This window comes from Heloderma suspectum, chromosome 7 (assembly GCF_057233095.1).
Source record: "Heloderma suspectum isolate Gila_16-S chromosome 7, 16-S_ref, whole genome shotgun sequence".
NCBI classification, from domain to species: Eukaryota; Metazoa; Chordata; class Lepidosauria; order Squamata; family Helodermatidae; genus Heloderma; species Heloderma suspectum.
Genome location: NC_139464.1, coordinates 84,380,382 through 84,402,352, shown reverse-complemented (window position 1 = coordinate 84,402,352; position 21,971 = coordinate 84,380,382). Strand labels below are relative to the sequence as shown.

Below are 21,971 nucleotides of genomic sequence, written 5' to 3'. Positions count from 1 at the left end.
AAGCGAGAAGGATCTTGGAATTGTTGTCGATCACAAGCTAAATATGAGCCAACAATGTGATGTGGCTGCAAAAAAGCAAATGCTATTTTGGGTAGGGATGTATGAAAGTCACTTACCTTTTCGCCGATGTGATTCGCGGTGGGGGGGAATCCTTGACGGGGGGGGGAGGCGATCCGGTCCTCCCCCCCCGGAATCCTGCCTGGCCGGCTCTGCTCCGTGGCGGCTCCGCGGAGCAGCCGGCTAGGGCCGTCCGCAGCCAGAGTTCCAGTCGTGGACGGGCTGCTGTGGACGCAAATGGTGGCCGCTGTAGCAGCTGCCATTTGCGTCCAGCCAGGCTGCCGTGATAGGCTACATAAGTATTTATGTAGCCTAACACGGCAGCCCCCCCAAAAAAACAGCGTACGCAAATGGTGGCGGCTATGGCGGCCGCCATTTGCGTTCCCTATTTTTCGCTGTTTTATCTTACGTAAATATTTACGTAGGCTATTACAGTGAAAAAAAAGGGGGAATGCAAATAGCGCCCACTACGCTATTTGCGTTCCCTTTTCCCCCGCCCTAATAGCCTACGTAAATATTTACGTAAGATAAAACGGCGAAAAATAGGGAATGCAAATGGCTGCCGTAGCCGCTGCCATTTGAGTACGCATTGTTGTTGTTTTCTTTTGCTTGCCGTGATAGGCTACGTAAATACGTAGCCTATCACGGCCTCCGCAGGGACGCAAAAGGCGTCCCTGCATTAGCCATGATAGGTTACGTAAGTATTTATGTAGCCTATCACGGCTATGATCAGGAAGCGCAAGTCAGTGCGGACGGCAGCAGGTAAGTGCTCCATTTCGCGTGCCTTTCGTGGGTTGGGGGCTCCATTCTGCACATCTTCGTGGGTTGGGGGGGCAGGGGCTTCGTTCCGACACAGGTTTCGGGGGGCCAAATGCCAGTGCATTCGGCCTCACTGAAATCCGTGGCGGAATTCTCCGCCATCCCTAATTTTGAGCTGCGTGAATAGAAGTATAGCTTCCAAATCAGATGAAGTACTAGTTCCCCTCTACTCAGCCCTGGTTAGGCCTCATCTTGAATACTATGTCCAGTTATGGGCACCACACTTTAAGAAGGATGCAGACAAACCGGAGAGGGTTCAGAGGAGGGCAACAAAGATGATCAGGGGCCTGGAAACAAAGCCCTTTGAGGAGAGACTGAAAGAACTGGCGGGTTTAGCTTTCAGAAGAGAAGACTGAGAGGAGATATGATAGCGCTCTTCAAGTACTTGAAAGGTTGTCACAGAGAGGAAGGCCATGATCTCTTCTCGATCATCCCAGAGTGCAGGACACGGAATAATGAGCTCAAGTTACAGGAAGCCAGATTCCAGCTAAACATCAGGAAAAACGTCCTGACTGTTAGAGCAACACGACAGTGGAACCAATTACCTAGGGAGGTAGTGGGCTCTCCCACACTGGAGGCATTCAAGATGAAGCTGGACAGCCATCTGTCAGGGATGCTTTGACTTAGATTCCTGCATTGAGCAGGGGGTTGGACTTAATGGCCTTACAGATAGGGATGGTGGAGAATTCCGCCATGGATTTCAGTGAGGCTGAATGCACTGGCATTCAGCCCCCCAAAATCTGTGGCGGAATGGCCTGCCCTCCCGCGGATTCTCCCCGGGACGAGGCTTACCTGGGGTGGACTTTCCGTGGATGGGCTGCCATTTGTGTCCGCAGCAGCCCATCCACGGCTGGAACTCCGGCTGTGGACAGGCCTGGCCAGCTGTGGAGCCAGCCGGGCAGGATTCCGGGGGCGGGGAGGACCAGATCGCCTTCCCCCCCATCGAGGATTCCAGGGGGAGGGATGGAGCGCCTCCCCCCACTGCGAACACAATCCGCAAAAAGGTAAGTGACTTTCGTACATCCCTACTTACAGACCCCTTCTAACCCTACTATTCTATGATGCTATGATTCACTCTCATGGTCAGGTCAGTTGTGCAGCAGTGCTAGTCCTGGTCTACACATGGAGCAGAATGAGTTGGAAATGGTGGCAGGGTCCTGAGGTGGTAGAATAGATAGCACCACTCCAGACTGCAGGTGGGGGCATTACATTTTTGAATGATCTCCTGTATAAAATGCCCAGCGAGTAGAAAACAAGGACAACAGGGAGTGAGTTGAGGTAGAACTCTTTTCTCCCTGTGTGAGGACCTGAGGCCTTTTTGACCACCTCATGATCCTACTTCTAGTCACCAGGTCAGGTGCTTTGGTCAGTGTCTCTCCTCACACTGCCACTTTTAAGCTCTCACCCACAGCCCTCTGTGTATTGTGATGCTTCACCACTCTCTCCATTGCTGCCACCAATAACCTTTTAGAGCTGCTTTCTTCCTTTTTGGTAGCACAGACCAGGGATGGCGGAGAATTCCGCCACGGATTTCAGTGAGGCCAAATGCACTGGCATTCGGCCCCCTGAAACCCGTGGTGGAACGGCCTCCCACCCCCCGCCACCCCGCGGAATCCCCCCGGGACGAAGCTTACCTGGGGTGGATGTGGAGGCGGTGGCTCTGGTGGCAGCGGCTGGTCTCTCGGCCGGCTGCTGCGGCCGCAAATGGCGGCCATCGTAGCGGCCACAAATGGCGGCCATCGTAGCGGCCACCATTTGCGTCCTTCCAGGCTGCCGTGATAGGCTACGTAAATACTTACGCAGGGACGCAAAAACGGCCGCTACGCCGTTTGTGCCCCTGCTCTTTGCCGTGATAGGCTACGTAAGTATTTACGTAGCCTATCATGGTAAAGGTAGCCACGCAAATGGTGTAGTGGCCACCATTTGCGCCCCTGCTCTTTGCTGTGATAGGCTACGTAAATACGTAGCCTATCACGGCAGCCTGGAAGGACGCAAATGGTGGCCGCTACAATGGCCGCCATTTGCAGCTGCAGCAGCCCAGCCGCAGCCAGAACTCCGGCTGCGGCTGGCCCCGGCTGGCGGCTCCGCAGACCTGCTGTGGAGCGGAGCTGGGCAGGGAGGATTCTGGAGGGAGGGGGGGAGCACCTCCCCCCCACCGCTGATGCCCCAGCACGGAACCAGGGAAGTGCTTCGTACATCCCTAAATCTGCCACGGACTCCACAATGAGTCTCCAGAGTCCGTGGCGGAACAGACTACCCCCTGCCACCGCCCGAAATGCCCCCGGGGCGGACTCTACCTGGCGGTGCCTGGTCCAGGTCATCGTCTTCGTTTCGCAACCATCCGCTGCCAGGCTGCGGAACAATGGCATCCAGCGTAGCTGTGATAGGCTACGTAAATATTTATATAGCTAATCACGGCAAATGGCAGGGACGCAAATGGCGTCCCCTACGCTGGACGCCATTTGCGGCCGCAGCCCGGCAGCGGACGGAAGTCCGGCTGCGGGTGGCCCTGGCCGGCGGCTCTGCAGACTCGCCACGGAGTGGAGCCAGCTGGGGAGGATTCCGGGGGGAGGGATGGATCGCCTCCCCCGCCCCAGCGGACGCCCCAACCAGACGGGTGAGTGTTTCGTACACCCCTAGCACAGACCAAGCAGCCAGCACATGGGGGTTATTCCACGAAATCCTTTCTAATAACTACAAAAGGAAACTGTCTTTTAAAATTGAAAACAAAGGAGGTTTATTTGGTACAACAGGATTGGAAATAGGAGCTGGGTTGGGATGAGGAAAGGATATCAGGGATGATGAATAAAATAAGTCAACACTATAAACTACCCAATATAACTCTTATAACTCCATGTAGCCTCTCACACTCCCTAACACACTCTACACCCCACAGACTAGATGTTCTACACTGTACACCCCGCATCTCACTAGATGTTCTCACGCATCTCCCAATCTCATCTCAGACTTCTCTAGCTGTTCTCGATCTACCTTCCTCCAAAACTGATCTGACCCTCTAGAAGCAATCGCTCCGCCTTTTTCTGCACAAGCTCTCATCCAATCACACCGCCTTCCATTCTTACTCAGCCACTCCCCCTTTCTTCCACTTGCCAAACTGTCATTCTTGCCCACTCAGCCAAACCCCGCCTCACACTCACCTGTCAATAATTCCATAAGTAATGGAACAAACCAACATCATTTCATACTTAAGGGTCGCCTTTAATACCTGGATGAAAATCCTTTGCAGTCAATGACTGCCTGAAGTCTGGAACCCATGGACATGACCAAATGCTGAGTTTCCTCCCTCGAGATGCTTTGCCAGGCCTTGACTGCAGCTGCCTTCAGCTATTGCTTGTTTGTGGGTCTTTCTGCCATCAGTCTTGTCTTCAGTAAGTGAAAAGCATGCTCTATTGGGTGGAGGTCAGGTGACTGACTTGGCCATTGAAGAACATCCAACTTCTTTGCCTTGAGAAACTCTTGGGTAGCTTTTGCTGTATGTTTTGGGTCATTATCCATCTGCAATATGAAGCCGCGTCCTATCAGTTTGGCAGCATTCGGCTGAATCTGAGCAGAAAGTATAGCCCTATACACTTCAGAATTCATCCTGCTGCTTTGATCAGCAGTCAGGTCATCAATAAACACCAGTGACCCGGTTCCATTGGCAGCCATACATGCCCATGCCAGAACACTGCCTCCACCATGTTTGACAGATGATGTGTGGTATGCTTTGGATCATGAGCTGTTCCTTTCCTTCTCCATACCTTTCTCTTCCCATTATTCTGGTACAAGTTAATCTTGGTTTCATCAGTCCACAGAATCTTATTCCAGAACTGGGCAGGCTTTTTTAGGTGTTTGCTGGCAAAGGCTAATCTGGCCTGTCTGTTCTTGAGCATTACCAGTGGTTTGCACCTTGTTGTGAAGCCTCTGTATTTACATTCATAAAGCCGTCTCTTGACTGTAGATGTTGACAATGACATGCCTACCTCCTCAAGAGCATGCTTGACCTGGCTAGATGTTGTGAAAAGGTTCCTCTTCACTATGAGCAGAATTCTGCGGTCATCCACTTTAGTTGTCTTCTGTGGTCTGCCAGGCCTTTTGCTGTTGCTGAGCTTGCCAGTTAATTCCTTCTTTTCCAGGATGTTCCACTGTTTCTGCTATCGCTCTGTTGGGTTTATTTTGTTTCCTCAGCCTAATGATGGCCTCCTTCACTCGCATGGACACCTCTTTGGACCTCATGTTGCGGGTTCCAGTGAACAGCTACCAAATGCAAATGTAACACTCAGAACCACCTCCAGGCCTTTTATCCGCTTGATTGCTCATGGGATACCCAGGAAACAGGCCACACCTGGCCATGCAGCCACTCGTTCCATTACTTATGAGCCACCAACGATGGGTGTGTGTGTATGCCACTGGCTGTACTTCCTGAATGGTTAGTGCCCCACTTTTGTCAAACCCCTTGAATTACAGCTGGAAGTCCTGACTTCGCTCCCATCTGGGTGTGTTTCCTTCCAACTTCAGTGTGGTGGTGTACAGAGGCCAACTGCCCAAACAGTTATCCTTGTTCCAATATTTCTGGCCCTGACTGTATATACAAACCTTTACTATTTACATATTGTGCATGTGGAATTGCCACACCCTGCAAGTAGAAAACAAGGATAGCAGGGAGTGGGTTGAGGTAGAACTCTCTTCTCCCTGCTATGCTGGCTTTTTTCCTGTGGAGAGTTCCTTATATGGGGGAGCATTCAAAAATGTTCCACATTTTCACTCTGAAGTGGTACAGTCCGCTCTTCCAGCTCAGGATTCTATCACTTCATTCTGCAGATCACACCCTGACATTATTCACAGTTTTAAATCAGCGTGCTTAAACTTGTCACTTTTATCCTTCAGGGGCAGTGTGCGTGTGTGCATTTTCAGCAGCATGTTCTGAGTTGGGCTCTTACAGCTCCTTTTTCTTCAGAACAAAGGTAGCCAATTTGAGCACACTTTTTAAAAAAGTGTGAATAATGTCATGTGTAATTCGGCCTTTGGACTCAGCTATTCCAGTACATGATGACAAGATTCCAGGGGGCTGAGGAGGGAAAAGGAAGAGTGCCCAGTATAACCCGTATTACTTATATTTTCATTTTCTCTTTTGGGCAGTTATGATATGGACAATTAGAACATTTCTACATGTGGGACCTGCAACAAAATATTGCAGTATGGAATGTTCGTGTTCAGTACTCTCCTCCAGGATGTTTTATTCCATTCCTTCCACTTGGTTTTCTGGCCCCCCCCCACTCCAATAGTGAGCATTCCACAGACACTGAGCACATTCATTTGGCTGGGGTAACCCCCCCTTTTTTTCTTGAAGCGTTCTTGTATGTAGGCAAACCTTGTGGTTTCCCCAAGCCTACTGATACCTTTCTGTTGTGCATGGGTAGTGCCATCTTGGCTCCTTAAGCAACAACACTCACACCTGAACATTGGAAATACAGGGGATGATGATAGGCAAAAGTTCATTATAGACTGCTAGACTGATCTCCTTTTCTTCTTAATGAAAGTTCTTCAGAAGCTATGGATTGATGCTCTTAAATTGCATTTTGTGAACCCACCATGGCAGCCATTTGTGAATGGGCAAGCCCTGGCAGCCATTTTGTGACATCACCCACAATAACTCTCAAACTTCCAAATATGCCCACCAGCCCAAAAAGATTGGGAACCCTTGGTACAGCCATGTCATATATCTGGAAAGTTAAGAGGAGCACAACTGAGTAACTATCCCAAACTATGGATTCCACTATGTGGAATTATTTTAAGTGGGGGGAGCATTCCTTTAAGTAGAGCTTTAGATTATTAGATATTATTTATCTGATGTACACTGTGTGGTCCATCCAATTCAGATGTCATGTTGTGCTTCTCTTAAGCATTTTGCAGCTGGCTTGCAAAGCAATTCCATAATGTTAGAAAATGATTGGTGTTCTTCCTGTTGTGAAAAATAGTAAGCAAAGAGCCTAAGTAAAAGTCTGCTTTGAAAATACATTGATGCTTATTAAAGTACACTGCTTTACATACTAGTTTGGGATGTGCACAAAAATCCCATTAAACTGTATACACAGGCATAGACCCTGTGCATGTTTACTCAGAAATAAGTGCTTTTGAGTTCAATGAAACTTACTCCCAAGTAGGTGCCCATATGATTGCAGCCCTAATTTGGCTCAAGTATAGCCATATTTTTATGAAAAAACTTACCCATATTCCCTGAAGACAGCAGCTCCTTTTCTTTTATACCACCAGTATTTTGAGTCCCTTATTTTGTGCTCAGATATATTATTCATATCCTTCAAGTTTGGATTAAGCTTTTGATTAGCAGGATTTAATCAGAAAAATGTCTAACAATCTCTATAGCTGGATAGAGGTCAGTGAATCACATTGGCTTTCATATATAAATATGAAATAATAACAATTTTTAAAAATATGGTTTATGCAGTATCACTTTGGAGAATGTATATTATATCGCACTGTAAATGTTTTGACACTTGTAACTTTTTTTGTTTTATAAAATCAACAGCATAACTATCTAGTTCAAAATGAGTGTAACTTGCATATTTCATGGCATACATATAAAACTCTCAAAGCTGTATTAAATACATGGCAAACGATCTTTGTTACTAGGCTTTAAACTAAAGTAACATACTTAAAAATCAATTCACTTGGGAACAGAATTTCTAAATAACACCTATTTCTTTTTATAAGAGAAAATTCTTATTTCTCTTTTATAAGAGAATTTCTAAATACACCTATTTATTTTTATATCCTACCAGCTCAAAGTGTCAGTAAACTGTTTATTATGTGAATTATTGAACAGTGTTGTTGCTGAACTACAAAGGCAGAAAATCTTGAATGTTATATAGACAATTGTAATATGTTTTTTAAAGTACATTGTTCAGAATTGTTTGCATAGCTTGTATGATAATATTTAGCTATCAAAAGTTGAATTATATGAAGTCTTTGGTATATTTTAAATCACACATGGATATTTCAACTGAAGGTTTGCATCATCGAGATAACAAAACCCACTTCTTTAGAATTTCATTGGCCCTGCTCTACATGAGCTCATGCACCCAACAGTACTGCCTGCTAGTATTTCCAGGGATGGAACACAGTCCATAACCATGCACATCCCAGTGCGGAAGGGAATATCCACACACTGCTGAGATGAGAGGTGGGTAGCACCTACTTCCACATGGGATGTTCTGGTTTCCAAGACACAATAAGATCCTGCATCAGGTTCTTGATGCAAAGGGCAGTTCAAAAACACTCCTCCTTCCTTTCTATGTGGAAACCTTTGTGGACCTGCATGTATCTTATAGCCCTTCTGTGCATGGTAGATCACCCAAGCAGGCAACTGGCTGAAGCATCCCACTCCCTTAGGATAACAGTACGGCAAGAATAGAGAGATTGTCAAAATAACGCTTCAAGGTAACCCATCCAATATCATTTACATAAAAACACAATATATACAGCAAAGTCAAAAAGTTTCATTAAATAAAGCGTCAAGATTTATTACCTTCCCCAAACCAACACCTTATTTTTTTTTTTAAAGAAAAATAAATTTGGAGTAACTTTTTTTCTCCTTTTCCTCTTTAGGAATTTGCATAGTAGGCCACAGACAGGAGTATTTTATTAATTCTCTTTCTCTGCACGGTTTTGTGCAAACATCCACGCACAGCTTTTTGGATCCTGAACTGTGTCCACATCTGCAAAACCTCACAAAATCCCAAGAAATACAGAATGTTCAAGAAAATGTCTCTTAAGAAATGCACTCCTCAAAATGAGGCAAAGAGGGGGCATTCTCCTGCAAAGCACCTTAGGGATGATGATTTGTTACCCAAGTCCACAACCCCGTGTTCTGGTGGGCAACTTGTGACCCTCCAAATGTCTTGGCCTACAACTCCCATCAGCCCTAGCAGCACAGCTAATGGTGACAGATGCTGGGAGTTGTAGGCCAAAACATCTGGAGGGCCACAAGTTGCCCACCCCTGTCTAAGCTTTCTACTGAAGTGGCTTTCCTATTCACTTGCAAGGGAGTAGCTGTATGCATTCTTCCCTTAGCAGGCAATCTCCATGCATGCCTTGGAGCACTGTTGCATGAGCTCCATGTCAGGGATTCCAGTGCTTGAACTGGGACTCTCATGATCTAAGGCTGGACCCTAGTCTAATGATCTTCCAAGGAATGTGTGTTCAGAGGTGGGTTCAGAGATCCCACATTGTTCTTTTAAGTATGGAAGAGAGAAGTGTAACATTGGCCCCTGGGGCTGGCAAGCAGTATGAACGCTTCTAGATTGGCCAGGCGTGGTATAAATGTTAGCCTGGGTTTCTGTCCTTTCTTGGTCAATAGCAGATGGGTTATGCAAGGAGCTGATAGATTCTACATGGAGCTAGCTGCTTAGGTAGTAGGTTGACCTGTAGGATTCAGAAGAGGAAAGTTTTTAGGAGTGACTATCTATATCCTATAGAATCATAGAATAGTAGGGTTGGAAGGGGCCTACAAGACCATCGAGTCCAAGCCCCTGCTCAATGCAAGAATCCAAGTCAGAGCATCCCTGACAGATAGCTCCTGGATCCATTCATAATTCTGAGAGTCAGCTGTGCAGTGCAACAGTGAGATAAAGGCCAGGTCTATTGCTGGTATAACTTCCAAGAAAACTGGGATTTAGATACAGATTTAGTTGACACAGTGCATGGTGACATCCCATAGTTAGGATCATAGTAGTAATGTTTCGCTTTCTCTAGGCAAGCGTATGTGATGTGGTCATGCATGTTCCCATGACACATCTGGGGCAACCAGACAACGATAGTACCATTAAAATAAGGCATTTCTGAATGGAGCCCATTATTTTTCAGTTAGAAAATGGGCTAATTTCTCTGATACAATTCTTCCCCATCCCCAAAGCAAGCTTTCTTTCCAGAAAAAAGTGCAACCCAATTGAAGAAAAACAAAGAAATTATTTAAACAGTAGTACTTTTGGAATGAATGCGTAAGTGTCTCCATGCTATGTCAGCAAGGAGGGTTAACATCATTTAAGACTAGAATATCATTGAATCCCAGATGTTCACTCTTGGTCAACGCGTATGTTGATTGCTGAAAAGCACCTTCCTATGCTGTGATATACTGGTGCAATGAAAAGATCCGTCACGCTCTTCCATACAGCCTGCACAGAAGGCAAGACCATAAGGCAAGACTTGATAAAAGGCACCACGACCCTAGAAAAGAGAATTTAAAAAAGAGAGTTTAACCACCAACCCTTAAGTTCTGCCACTAGCATGATTATTAAAACAAAAATGGTATTACTATTATGCACCAAGTGGATCCATCATCTTTGTTTGGGTCCAGGTTTGACAAATCCTGGACATGGTAGAGTTTTAGCACATTAATAGCATGTTAAAGTTGGACTTCCAAATAAGTCCACAAAAGACACATGCCCACCAAGTCATCTTACTAGCCCTCAACTAGCAGACTCTGGTCTTTCCTGCCATCATGATGTTACTGTCATCCACATACTCATCCCTGTCCTTCGTCTTGTGATGGTCTGAAGGTGGAACTATGGGAGAAGATGGAGGGCAGAGAGAATGCATCAACAGCACAGTGGGGAGAAAACAGATTCCCAATGAAAGTGACAACTAAAAAAATGTCTCCCTCTGATATAAGCTTTTCTGTTTTGAAAGACCTCGATGGGTTGGTGTATAATACCCAAGGAAAGGATATACTATTACTGTGCTACATACAGCTTTTGAGATACTCATTTCCCCTCTTAAACAGAGCACATAGGAAGGGGCCACTGCAATGGATCATTATTATTTTTTGTGGCTGTGTTTTGCACCCCGTTTTGCCCTCATGATCTTATGCCTCAGTTACCCCTTTCTGTGGTATGGGCTTCTGGGGATTCAAAAGACTGCTCTGCCTCAGGTGACCTCTTGGCTCTGCCTCTGGTGACATGCCATCTGCCCCACCAGCCTTAATGGGCACCAGCTGCCAAGGGGCCATAGCTCAGTAGCGGAGCACACTGGAAGGTTCAGTCTCTGGAATCCCCAATTGAAAGGACATCAGGCAGCAGGTGAAGGGAAATAGATTGACTCAGTATAAGGCACTTTCAGATGCTTAGCCATTGGCTTAAGAGTTTCACAGTTTACATTAGGGTTCTTAACATATTTCTGTTGCCTCGAGTGTTGCAACAAGCACTGAAGCCATCCAGGTTATAGTTTCAGGAGTCAGTCCATAGCCTGTTTACACACACAGAAAACCTTGAACCCACCGCGTGAACAGCTAACAGCCTCCCCAGCATTCTTGTTGCTATTAGAGCACCCGAATTCTATCAGGAAGAACTTCTCATATCAGGTCCTTAATCAAATATCTTTTTACAATCCGGATTGGAAAAAAGTGCTTGGTATGGTAATATGATACATGATATTAAGTGCATAATAACTAGTAACAAACACTTGGCACTGACATCTACAGTTCTGTGTATGCACACCTTGGCCAGCAGAAGAGGGAATGTACTTGTTCGAAGTTGAATCTAGCCTTGCAATCACTGCGTGAGACACGGTGAGGCCATGCAGCAAATGAGCCTCATTGAGCACACATGAGGACGGCCACATGTGATGCCGGGTGGAGTCTTGCCTACTTTGCTGATAACTATTGATTGAACAGTGTAATGTCAGTTCTTTGTCCTTTTTAGAAGAAAACATGCCAGGAGGACCCCCCAACCCAACACACACACAGATGTTTCCAGTTCAGAGGAGGGGGATAAGGGGTATTGCAATTCAAGACATACCATTTAATTTAGACCCAATGAATAAATGCGATTTCTCTACTGTAAATTACTTGTGAACTACATCCAGAATATCCCATGATCGTATTTGGCCCATGGTTACCTTGTCTTTTTTTCTGAATGAACCAAATTGCTTTGCTGATGCAATTTGCTCACAGTCACAGACGAAGTGGCTAGGTAGTACATTAATTCTATCAACACCCATCCTCATGTGCACTAGATAAGAAAAGCTGACCGATAGGATCGAAATCCTAAACAGTACCTTTGAGTGAATGAACAGAGCTGTTGGTAACACTAAAGAGACCATCTCAGAGATCATCATAAGGCTCCTGTAGAAGATTTTACACAACTCCTCCCACTGAAGTCGATAGAAATGTTACCTTGGTAATTTCTCCAAGCTGGGAAACGGCATGCTGTTTTTTTGTGGTATCTCTTTCTCTCCAACAGCCATTGTTTATTTGGGCACCATATTTGCATAATATATGCATTCAGAGAACTGTACATGCAAAGCATGGTCAAGTAAGTAGTTCATGCTTTTTCCAAGAGTTAGGGTGCTTCCAGATGAGACTTTTACAATACCACCGCCCTGCCTCATTTACAGAATTTTACGAGGGGTCCAGATGTGGTCCGTCTCCCACTCGTAACCCTCCCATGTTTTCCCACTGCTTATTCCGTCGTTTTTTCATACTATGGAGAATCCATTAAGAAAAAAAAGATGGAACTCCTGCACACGGCTTTCTGATTGGTAGTGCTAAGCAGCCCTCCATCTGGAAGCACCCTTAATCCTTATAAACAAGTCTAACACACGGATCCTATACTGTTTCTAAAAGTGGCCACTAGAGTAAGAAGCTATGCATAGTGAGTGGCGCTACTGCATTTTTGCTTACACATATCTTCATTTGTGGCATAAGATAATAATAAATAAAAATAAAAAACAACCACCCCAACCCCAACTTTTGCATAGCTTCCTTGCCTAGTTGTGGGAGCGGCCGTGGCTCAGTGGGTAGAGCACATGCTTTGCATGCCGAAGGTCCCAGCTCCAATCCCTGGCATCTCCAGGTAGGGCTGGAGAAACTCCTGCCTGAAACCCTGGAGAGCTGCTGCTAGTCAGTGCTAATAATACTGGCCTAGATGGACCAATGGTCCAACTTGGTGTAAGGCAGCTTCCTATGGCAATCCTTTCCCCAAACAACCAGGCAAGTGGCTAATTGCAAGCCTGAGTTACCCTTCCGAAAAATACAGAAGCAATGCATGCAAGAGTTCCACTAGCAAATCAAAAGGGGTGGTAGATTCAGGGTCGTTCTAATGGTGCTAATGTTAAAAACTCACCAGAAACAAGAATAAAAATACAACTCTGTGCTGAGTTGCATGTGGTGAAAATCCTGTTTACATTTTAGATGCTCAGGCCAGAATCATCACTCTCATTACAGGCAGAATTTGGCATCCATCACTGGAGATACTGATAGTGAATCAATATCCAAACAGTCAAGCATTTGCCACAAAGATCTATTTTAAAAGCATATATAAATATGCATGCAGGACATGTTACTAACACATTCGTTGATGTTTCTTCCTCAACTTAAATCTGCAGCCAAAAGAAAGGCGAAAGATCCATTCAAGTAACAGAAGAATGTAGAGAGGCAGCCTTTCCTTAACAAGCCTGCAAACAGCTCACTCAACTGGTGGTTGGTACTGGCACAGGTTCAGATAGTTGTTTTATACCTAACAGATAGTGTAACTATGGCCACCAATGAAACTAAGCCTGCCAGAGAAGCTAAGTTCAAGGTAAGCTAAAATAGTAACAATAGCTGGATTTTTTTTTAAAGCAAACTATTGTGTGTGTGTCCCCCCGCCCCCCACCAATTGTTTGGATTTTTCTTTAATTTCTGCAATTCCTGACCGACTCCCATGAGGATAGTTTACTGTGTGCACAAAGTTCAGCCCACGGAGAGGTAAAATGCTCTTCCCTCCAACGCGGGTATGCAATGGCTTCTCCCATCAGAGAGAGCTCTGGGTGCAGAAGGAATGTGAGGTCAAGTTCTTATGTGAATTTTTGGCATGCTAACACTGTAACAACTCCTTTCTGTTGGCACTTCTGCAATGCTTCCTAACTGAGGGTTTCCAAAATGCTTCTCTACACAGGATGGAATTTAGCCTCCCAGCACACACCGCTCTAAGGCAGGTTAATAACAGGATCTCTAGGTTTTTTTTTTAAGCTGAAGAAACAACATATTGTGGCCGGAATTACACCCTCTTGGGGAACTGGCTGAGGCAAGGGGGGGGGGGGGAATCTAGCAATCCCCATGCTGCAGTTGCTTTGGCTCGTTCCCAAAGGACACTGGGAGTGTTTGAGTGGAATTCACTACCCTGCCCTCAAAGCAAGCAAGAGTTGCACGCTCCCAAACCAAAGGGATTCCGCAGGAAAACAGAACAATGGCCCCACATTTCCATCCATCTGACTCCACCTCTATGGGTTTGGACACACATCGCTGAAACGAGAGCACACCCTTTGGGGGAGATGTAAGGTGAAAATGGCAAAGAAGTCAAGTGTCCTTAACTGTTCTCTTCCTACAGAAAAAAGCTAGTTCATGAGGCCTTTTTCTCTCTTCGCTTTTCAAACATTTGAGCACTAAGTCAAACGTACCAAACCAACACTTGCTCCAGTGTATACCAACCCATCTCTGTGTCGAGATCCTCGTTGGAGGCTCTCTTCCAGGTGCTGCCACCACCTGAGGTAAGGTATGTGGCAACTAGGGAGCCTTCTCAGTAGTGGTGCCCCATTTGTGGGATTCCCTCCCCAGGGAAACCTACCTCATACCAATATGTTTATCCTGTTAGCAGCTGGCAAAGATGTTTTAGTCTCCCAGACTTTTCAATGGATTTTAATGTTGTGTTTGTGTGTTTAGCATACTGTTCTTTTTTTGTATTTATGCATTTTCTAATGAAAGGCAAAACCATTACAGACAGGCAAACTCTATGCGTGTGTATTGGTGCATCTGTGTCTATTAGTAATCACTGCATTGGAGCAAAAACATTTTGTTATTACACAGATACAAGCTTCCTTCAGGTTGAGCCCTCTACTTAGAGGGGTTGGACCATACCTCCTAGCCTCACCCCTGATGTTGTATGCTTGCCCTACTCCATCTTTTCACTCTTATACCTTTCAGACCTTCTGCTTCTGGAAGCTTTTTCTAAAGGTCTGTGTCCCTTTCTGCTAATGAATTAGGACTGGGACCACTTCAGTTCCCCTAACTGAGTTTCTTCCCTTCTTTCCCAGCATCTTAAGTTAAGTCAATGCAGTAGATAAAAGCAAGGGTTATGTAGAACATAACTTCAGATGTAATAAATGCTATTTTCTGTTTCTTTTTGTTTAGTAAATCTCTCTTTTGCCCTGGGCATTCAGACACTTCTGCCTAGCCCTCCCCCTGCCTGCAAAAAGCTTCCAGTCATGGAAAAGCACTCTGTTTTTGATATAATAAACAAAAACACATAAGTTAATAAGATATGTGTGTAATACCCGATTTATTTTGGCTTCGTGTTAGATTCCAAGGAAGCCCTACCCTTCAAAGTATAAACAAAGAGGTTAGATAGTGGCAGCTACATGATTTTGGTGCTGACGTGAAACCTAGGGCAGTATCCAACTTTGTCATTCTGTTAGCGCAAATGATATAGTGCTAGCGGAAACTAGGATCTGAACTATGCGCAAGAGAAGAATCCAACTAAAGTTACATTTGCGCAAGCACAGCTGCACAAGGGGTTGTGCATTATGCTTTTGCAACCCATTGTGCAAAGTGTTGTGCAAAACTCTTGTGCAACTGGCTGTGCAACCGGTTGTGCAAGCATAATGGGCAACCACTTGCACAACAGAAATATTCAGCGGAGCTCCGCTAGTGCTATTTGAGTTGGCAGAATGACACAGTTGGATACTACCCTTAGTCTGCCTATCTCCATTCATGTTAAAAACCACAGAGTGGTTCCGAGAGTTTCATGCATGCAAGTTGGGCTAAACACTGCAATTTCACCAAAGCCATGACATTTATTCAAGTGATTGACAAACTTCCCCAAGGGAGTACGGTCAGGTGCCCATTATGACTAGGCGGACAGGAGATAACCATAAGAAACAAGACAGAAGAAGATTTTGAATGTATACTTTTAAAGAATTGTGCCAATTGAATCTTCACCACTCCCAAGGTGATAGGGCACCAGCACTGCCATGGTATATCCATCAAGGTTAAATGTTTTTAACTATGCTTGATCTAGAAATTAGCTGGCACGAACAATTCATGCTCTTCAAACTATTTCGCCCTTGGCTTTGATTTTGATAGTTGTAAGTCTGACCTTAACCATCTCTTTCACAATGTATGGATAATTTGCACCTCAGCATTCCCTTGGCTAAATGTACATTATTGTAAAGAGGCACATCCACCATTTTAAGACTATATTCCTAATTCATTCCTTGATACTGTAAGGGAAAATACACACCCTGTAGACTAGAGTAACACAGCAAAAACAGTTACCAATTTCAAAGAGCTTACAGTTAGAAAACTCTCAGGCCCAGTACGTGAGAAGGACTGTAACTCAATGCTGGAGTATATACTTTGCATGAAGGAGGCCCCAGGTTCAATTTCTGGTTTCACCAGTTACAGCAAGGGCACTGAGCGTCTTTCAGCCCAAGGGCTGGATCAATTTCTGAGATGATCTTAGGGGGTGCCTTCCAGGTGAAGGCAAAGGAGGGAAGGCCAACATACCAAAAATGCTAGTGACTTTTAGCTTAAATCTTTTACTGCCGTAACTAAGCCTTAGGAGAGGCATTCCAACTTTTTGGAATGGGGAAAAACTGTACAGAAGTGAGGAAACCACCAAACAATAGATGGGCAGGGGAAAGGGGATGTTGCCAGGGAATCCCAGAAGGTTGGATTAGAACCTCAGGCAGGCTGGATTTTGCCCACAGGCCTGAGGTTCAACAACCCTGAGTTAGAGGAACATACTCAGAAAGATTCCTGCCTGAGCCCCCAGAGAACTGCTGCCAATCAGCATGCACCCAATTGAGCTAGATAGAGCAATGTTTTAATTCAGCCTAAGGCAGCTTCATATGCCAGAGGTTCCATAAGATAAAGACATCAGAACCAATGTGCTTTGAAGTCGAAACAATTGAAGTAGGAACCAGGTAACATGGGACAGGTCACTGCTCAGCCACGGACACATAGGTTGCTGCCAGTTGTCCCTTTCTCCAGCGATCTCGGTGCTTTTGCAGGTGAATCAGCTTGCCTGACATCCCATAACATATGCTAGCTAAAATGGATGAGCAGGATTGACGTGAGCAGCACAGATAGTCACTCGGACCCCCAGGATGACAACAAGTACCCCTTCCTCATGAAGTACTTCCGGTTTCACTTCCTGGTTTGTTGGGCAGGCTAGTCACTGAGGAATCAGACATCTTGAAAATCACAGAAACGCCCACCATGCAGAAGTCCTTTTTTTTTTTTTTTGCATACATGGCATGCTGCCATCATACATTCAGGTGCATGTTTGAGGAGCTAATAGCTTACAGTCATTTTAAATAACACATTAACCAATACAGTGCCTCTAAAAAGCACTCCCACCGGCTGCTTTTTGACAGCACGGTATTAACATGCATATTACTACAAATAACAACCTTGCACACACAAATCTATATGCAGGAGTGGGGCTCACATGCATAGCAAACACTGCAGTACTACAGTTGGCAGGCCCATGTCAGAACCAACCTTACCTTATGGCTCCGGGAAAGTGATCTCTTTGCCTCAGAAGCCCATCTGTAAGATTTATGTATTAATTTTTTAGTCTGCCCAATAACAAAAGGCTATTTGGGTAGATTACATGATAAAAGAATAAAAACAATACACAATAACCATGACAATAACCAGCACAGGAAATGTTACGTATATAAAAGCAGCCACCCCAGCACTGCATGGGATAATCTGAACAATAGATTCTAGAATCTAAAATGCTGGAGAGAAAAGGAACATCTTCACTTGGCACAGAAAAGAGAACAGTGTGGGCAGCCAGGCAAGCCTCCTTGGGGAGGGCATTCCAGAAATAGGGTGCCACAACCAAGAAGGCCCTCTTTCTGGTAGCCACCTGCCTTTGCCGGGGCTCCTAGAGGACAGCATCCAAAGATGTCCTACGAGTCTGGGCAGGTATGCATGGGAGGAGACATTCCTTTAGGTACTCCCCAAGCTGTTTAGGGCTTTAAACGCCAACACCGAAACTGAATTGGGCCTGGAAACAGACTGGAAACCAGTGCAGCTGCTGAAGCACTGGCATTACATGATCATATTGACCAGTCAAGTTAGTAACCTAGCAGCTCTATTTTAGACTAATTGAGGTCCAAGGGAATAATAGTACATGAAGGGAATAACAATGACTTCCCTTACAGGGTTATTGTAATACAAAGGATAAGCATGCTTATTAGGAAGCAGAGTTCCATTGAAAACAGGATACAGAGCTGCTTCACACATATATGGTCATCACTTGATGACTGCAACTAAAATGATTTGTGTGTGTGAATGACTGTCACAGATAGAACACATCACCTACTGTCACCTCAAAAGCAATGCTTTTTAATGGGGGCAGTGTACACATTCAGCTGCAAGACATCGAGTGGAAAAACTGAATTATGTATGTGCATGTGTGAACCTAGCCTTCCTAAGCGAACACAACCACAAGAATGCTGCAAAGGAAAGAATGACTTTAAGGGCACAATCCCATGCATGTTTAGAAAGAAAAAAAAGTCCTAAAACTCCCAGGTGTAGGGAGTTGTAGGACTTTTTTCCTGTCTAAACATGCATAGGATTGTGCCCTAAAGCACTTTCCACACTAAAGTTGCAATTCTTTTGAAAGTGACTCTCACTGAACTCAGTAGGTCTCACTTCCAAATAGGCATGAATGGGACTGGGCTGGAAGAACACTAAAAATTAAAATAAATAGGAGGAGGTCACCCTGAAATTACCACCTGAAGAGGCAATGATACCAGGAATCACAGAGGCAGTGTAAAAGATTGTATTTCTCCCCACCAAAGTGCATTACATCATTTCTACATTGTACATACATAATGTGAACATTTCAGTAGAGCATCCTTTCCCAACCTGGCGCCTGACAGATGTGCTAGACTACAACTCCCATCATACCTGGCCAGTGTGGCTGGGGATTGTGGGAGTTGTAGTCTAGCATAACTGGAGGGCACCAGGTTGGGGAAGGCAACGGTAGACAGAAGTAAAGGTCTCACCAGATGTGCAGGCAGCTGAACAGGGCAAAGAGGATTCCTGCCACCAGAGCCAGGGGGACAGCAAGGAAAAGGGTCAGGAGCTTGTAGATCAGGTATTTGCTGACCTCAAAGACGGCATGGCTGCAGACCCAAACTCTGTCGAAGGAGTGCGTGGATGCGGGCTCGGCTATCACGTCCTCGAATCCCAGCTGGAAGGAGACACAGCAAGAATTGGCAACACAAGCCTCTGTTTTGAAATGCAAATAGAGAGTAGGGCAAATCGGGGGGGGGGGAGAGGAGCATGTGCGCGCGCGCGGGGGGGGGGGACCAACACAGAGCTCAACTTGTGGCTTCTGTTTTGTTACTGATCCGAAAGAATCTGGCCGAATCAAACAAGCCCACGCTTCCCACTCAAATGTCTCCTCCGTGTCGGGGGGGCTCTAGAGCTCTGGCGATCTGTCAGCCTAAAGTGCGCACCGCAGCAACCTGGAAAGGCCATTCTGACCGGTCGATCGGCACCGTTCCCTCCGGATTTGACTGGGGGAGAACAAGAGGGCCGGCCTTCCTCCTCCTCCTCCCCCGCCCCCGAGAGGAGACCATGGGGAGGAGAGGAGGGCTGCCAGGTGACCCAAACCACAGCGACCGCGACCGCCTCGGAGGGGGCCGGGAAGGAGGGCGGGGGCGGCACACGCGCGCTGCCATCGCCTTACACGGAACAAACCCCGATCGCCGCCGTGCAAGGCAGCGGGACTAGCGACAGGCGGGAGCGGGGGGGGGGGCAACGTGCGGACGCTGCTGCCCGGGAGGGGCCCCGCCTGCCCGCACCTTCAGGCGGGCGTTGAGCCCGCGCGGGTCCCTGTCGGCGGCTTTCTCCGCGCCGCTCTCCGCGTCGGACAGCGCCGGGCTGCTGCTCCGAGGGACGCCCTCTTCGCCCATGAAGAGCCTGGTGTCCGCCTTCTCCTTCTCCAGCCCCATGGTCGCTCGGGCAGCCGGAGTCCCTCCCGGAGAGCGCCCGGCCGCCTCGCGATGCCCCGCCTCCTGCCCGCCCGCGGCGCTCCGCGGCGGGGACCGGGCGCGTCCCAGAGGCCCCGCCCCGGGGAAGGCCCGCGGCGGCGGGGCTGGGCGACGCGGCGGCAGGGGCGGCGGCAGAGCCCGGCTGGAGGTGGCCGCGCTGCCCGCCCGGCTCCCGCGCGTGCTCGGAGGGAGCGGCGGAGACTCCCGGGGCGCTGTGCTGGCCGCCGTGCTCGCTGCCCCGGCGTCGTTGCCAGCGCGGGCCCAAGACCCAGACGGTGCCGTCGCGTTGGGCTCATTTTTGCTCTGGAGTAGGCGCCGGGGGGTGATCCAGACAGGCCCGCCGCCAGCCCAGACGTTCTGGGGGGGCACCAAAGAAGTGTGTGTGTGTGTGTGGAGGGGGTGTTCATCTGGTTTGCAGGCCTTTTAAAGACAAAACTGTAAACTGCTTTTAAATTATTTGTCTGTAAAAAATAAACACACGGGCGCACAGAAAATTTAGCCCCCTCTCCCCGGCTGCGGGCCGGGATCCAGATCAGGACCCTAGCTTGGGGGCATGCGCTAGGGAGCAGTTGACAGATCCAGATCAGGCCCCCGGTACTACTCTAGAGTAAAAATGAAAACACAAAGATGTAGCTGCTAGATGCGGTGTTAAAGTAATGCCTGTTTGGGCCCTGAGAAGTAGCCACAGATGTTGCCAAAAGGGAAGGGGGCGAGCGCTCCCTCCCCCACCCCCAATTGCTGCACTCCTGGGGTTAGTCACTTGAAAGAAAGGCACTTTCCTTTTTTCACCTGCAAATGATAACTGAATTGTACACTGGAAATTAAAATAAAGCTGAAATCCGAAGCATGCTTTATTTGAAAGTCAACTTCATCAACTGCCTAAGAGAAATCATGAGACATATACCATTATATCTTTTCCAGAAAACTAACATGTAAAACAAAGCTTTCCCCTTCTGTCCCAGTGGCCCTTCTATGCACAGCCAATTTTTTTTTCCTGGTGCTGCTGTTGGAGGTGGGCTGACTCCAGGTTTGAGGGCTTCCTCCCGTCAATGCACCCTGACAGGCTTAGCTGGCTGTGGTGGCAGTGCCCTGAGAAGCACTAGGCCGTGAGTCCAGCCACCTTTTCAGTTTCCTACAATGCTTCACAGCGAGGCTAGTTCAGGTGCACTGTGGAAAATTAAAAGGGTGGATAGATTTAGCTACCTGGTGCTGCTTTGAGTGCCAGGCCAGAAACAAAGGGGGTATAGCAGGGCTGGCATTAGCTGTGCGCCCTGCCAAGGCCTTGGGACCCTGGTAGTTGTCCAAGGAAGGCAGGTGCTGAAACTGGCACTGGGTTCAAGCATACCGGGAGATCACAACAAAGAGTGTTGAGGCACCTTAGAGACTAACAGAGTTATTATGGTATAATATTTTTTTTTTCTGGACTAAAGTTTACTTCACCAGATGCACAGCATGTTATTCTTAATTCACCCCCCCACACACACACACACACACCAGCAGAGGGCAACCTCTGGCCCATGCTGGGACCCATTCTGGCCCATGGAGGATTGAGCACCCTGCTGGCCCTGCCCCTGCCCTCCCTAAGCACCCCCCCCGGGGGGGGGGGAAGAGAGGAATCTATATGTTATCTCCAATCAGAGATTGGAGATAACCTGGGGAGTCCCAGCACCACTTGTGCTCCGTGTGTGTATGTGTGATATGTGTGTGAATATAGAGGAAACATAGAAACTGAAAACTGGCTTTGAAATGCTTGTCATCATAGATGTAGGGAAGGTAGTAATTACTAAGTGCTGGGAGGAAAACTATAGCTTCTCAGAGGCATGCTTATTATTTCATAGGTTCTAGGGCTGAACTGTGTCACTGAAAATAGGTTTGGCTTAGCCTTAGTAGGCTCTGGCTCCCATTCAGCCCTGCACTTACTTCAGAGTGAGTGCCAATGAATTCTGTAGGAGATTTACTTCAAGTAAATGTGCTGAGAATGGTGCATTGCCCTCAGTTCACACACCTTCTCTCCTTTAAGTGCCTGA

At 46.8% G+C, this 21,971-nt stretch overlaps 1 protein-coding gene across 12 annotated transcripts; it reads right to left on the bottom strand.

Moving 5' to 3' along the window:
• Positions 1-7,203: 7,203 nt before the first annotated feature.
• Positions 7,204-19,970, bottom strand: CAV2 (caveolin 2). Of its 12 annotated transcripts, none has more exons than XM_084810802.1 (4): positions 19,756-19,970; positions 18,952-19,139; positions 8,988-10,119; positions 7,204-8,794 (listed from the first exon to the last, which is right to left on the bottom strand). In XM_084810802.1, exons 1-3 carry the CDS (start codon positions 19,903-19,905, stop codon positions 9,969-9,971), a joined length of 489 nt encoding a protein of 162 aa, XP_084666928.1. In that variant the 5' UTR covers positions 19,906-19,970; the 3' UTR covers positions 7,204-8,794; positions 8,988-9,968. The 12 variants fall into 12 exon arrangements, with proteins under 12 accessions (XP_084666928.1, XP_084666922.1, XP_084666933.1 ...); XM_084810796.1 differs by having other exon boundaries at positions 7,204-8,775; positions 10,009-10,119; XM_084810807.1 differs by having other exon boundaries at positions 7,209-8,778; positions 9,659-10,119.
• Between the last annotated feature and the right edge of the window lie 2,001 nt (positions 19,971-21,971).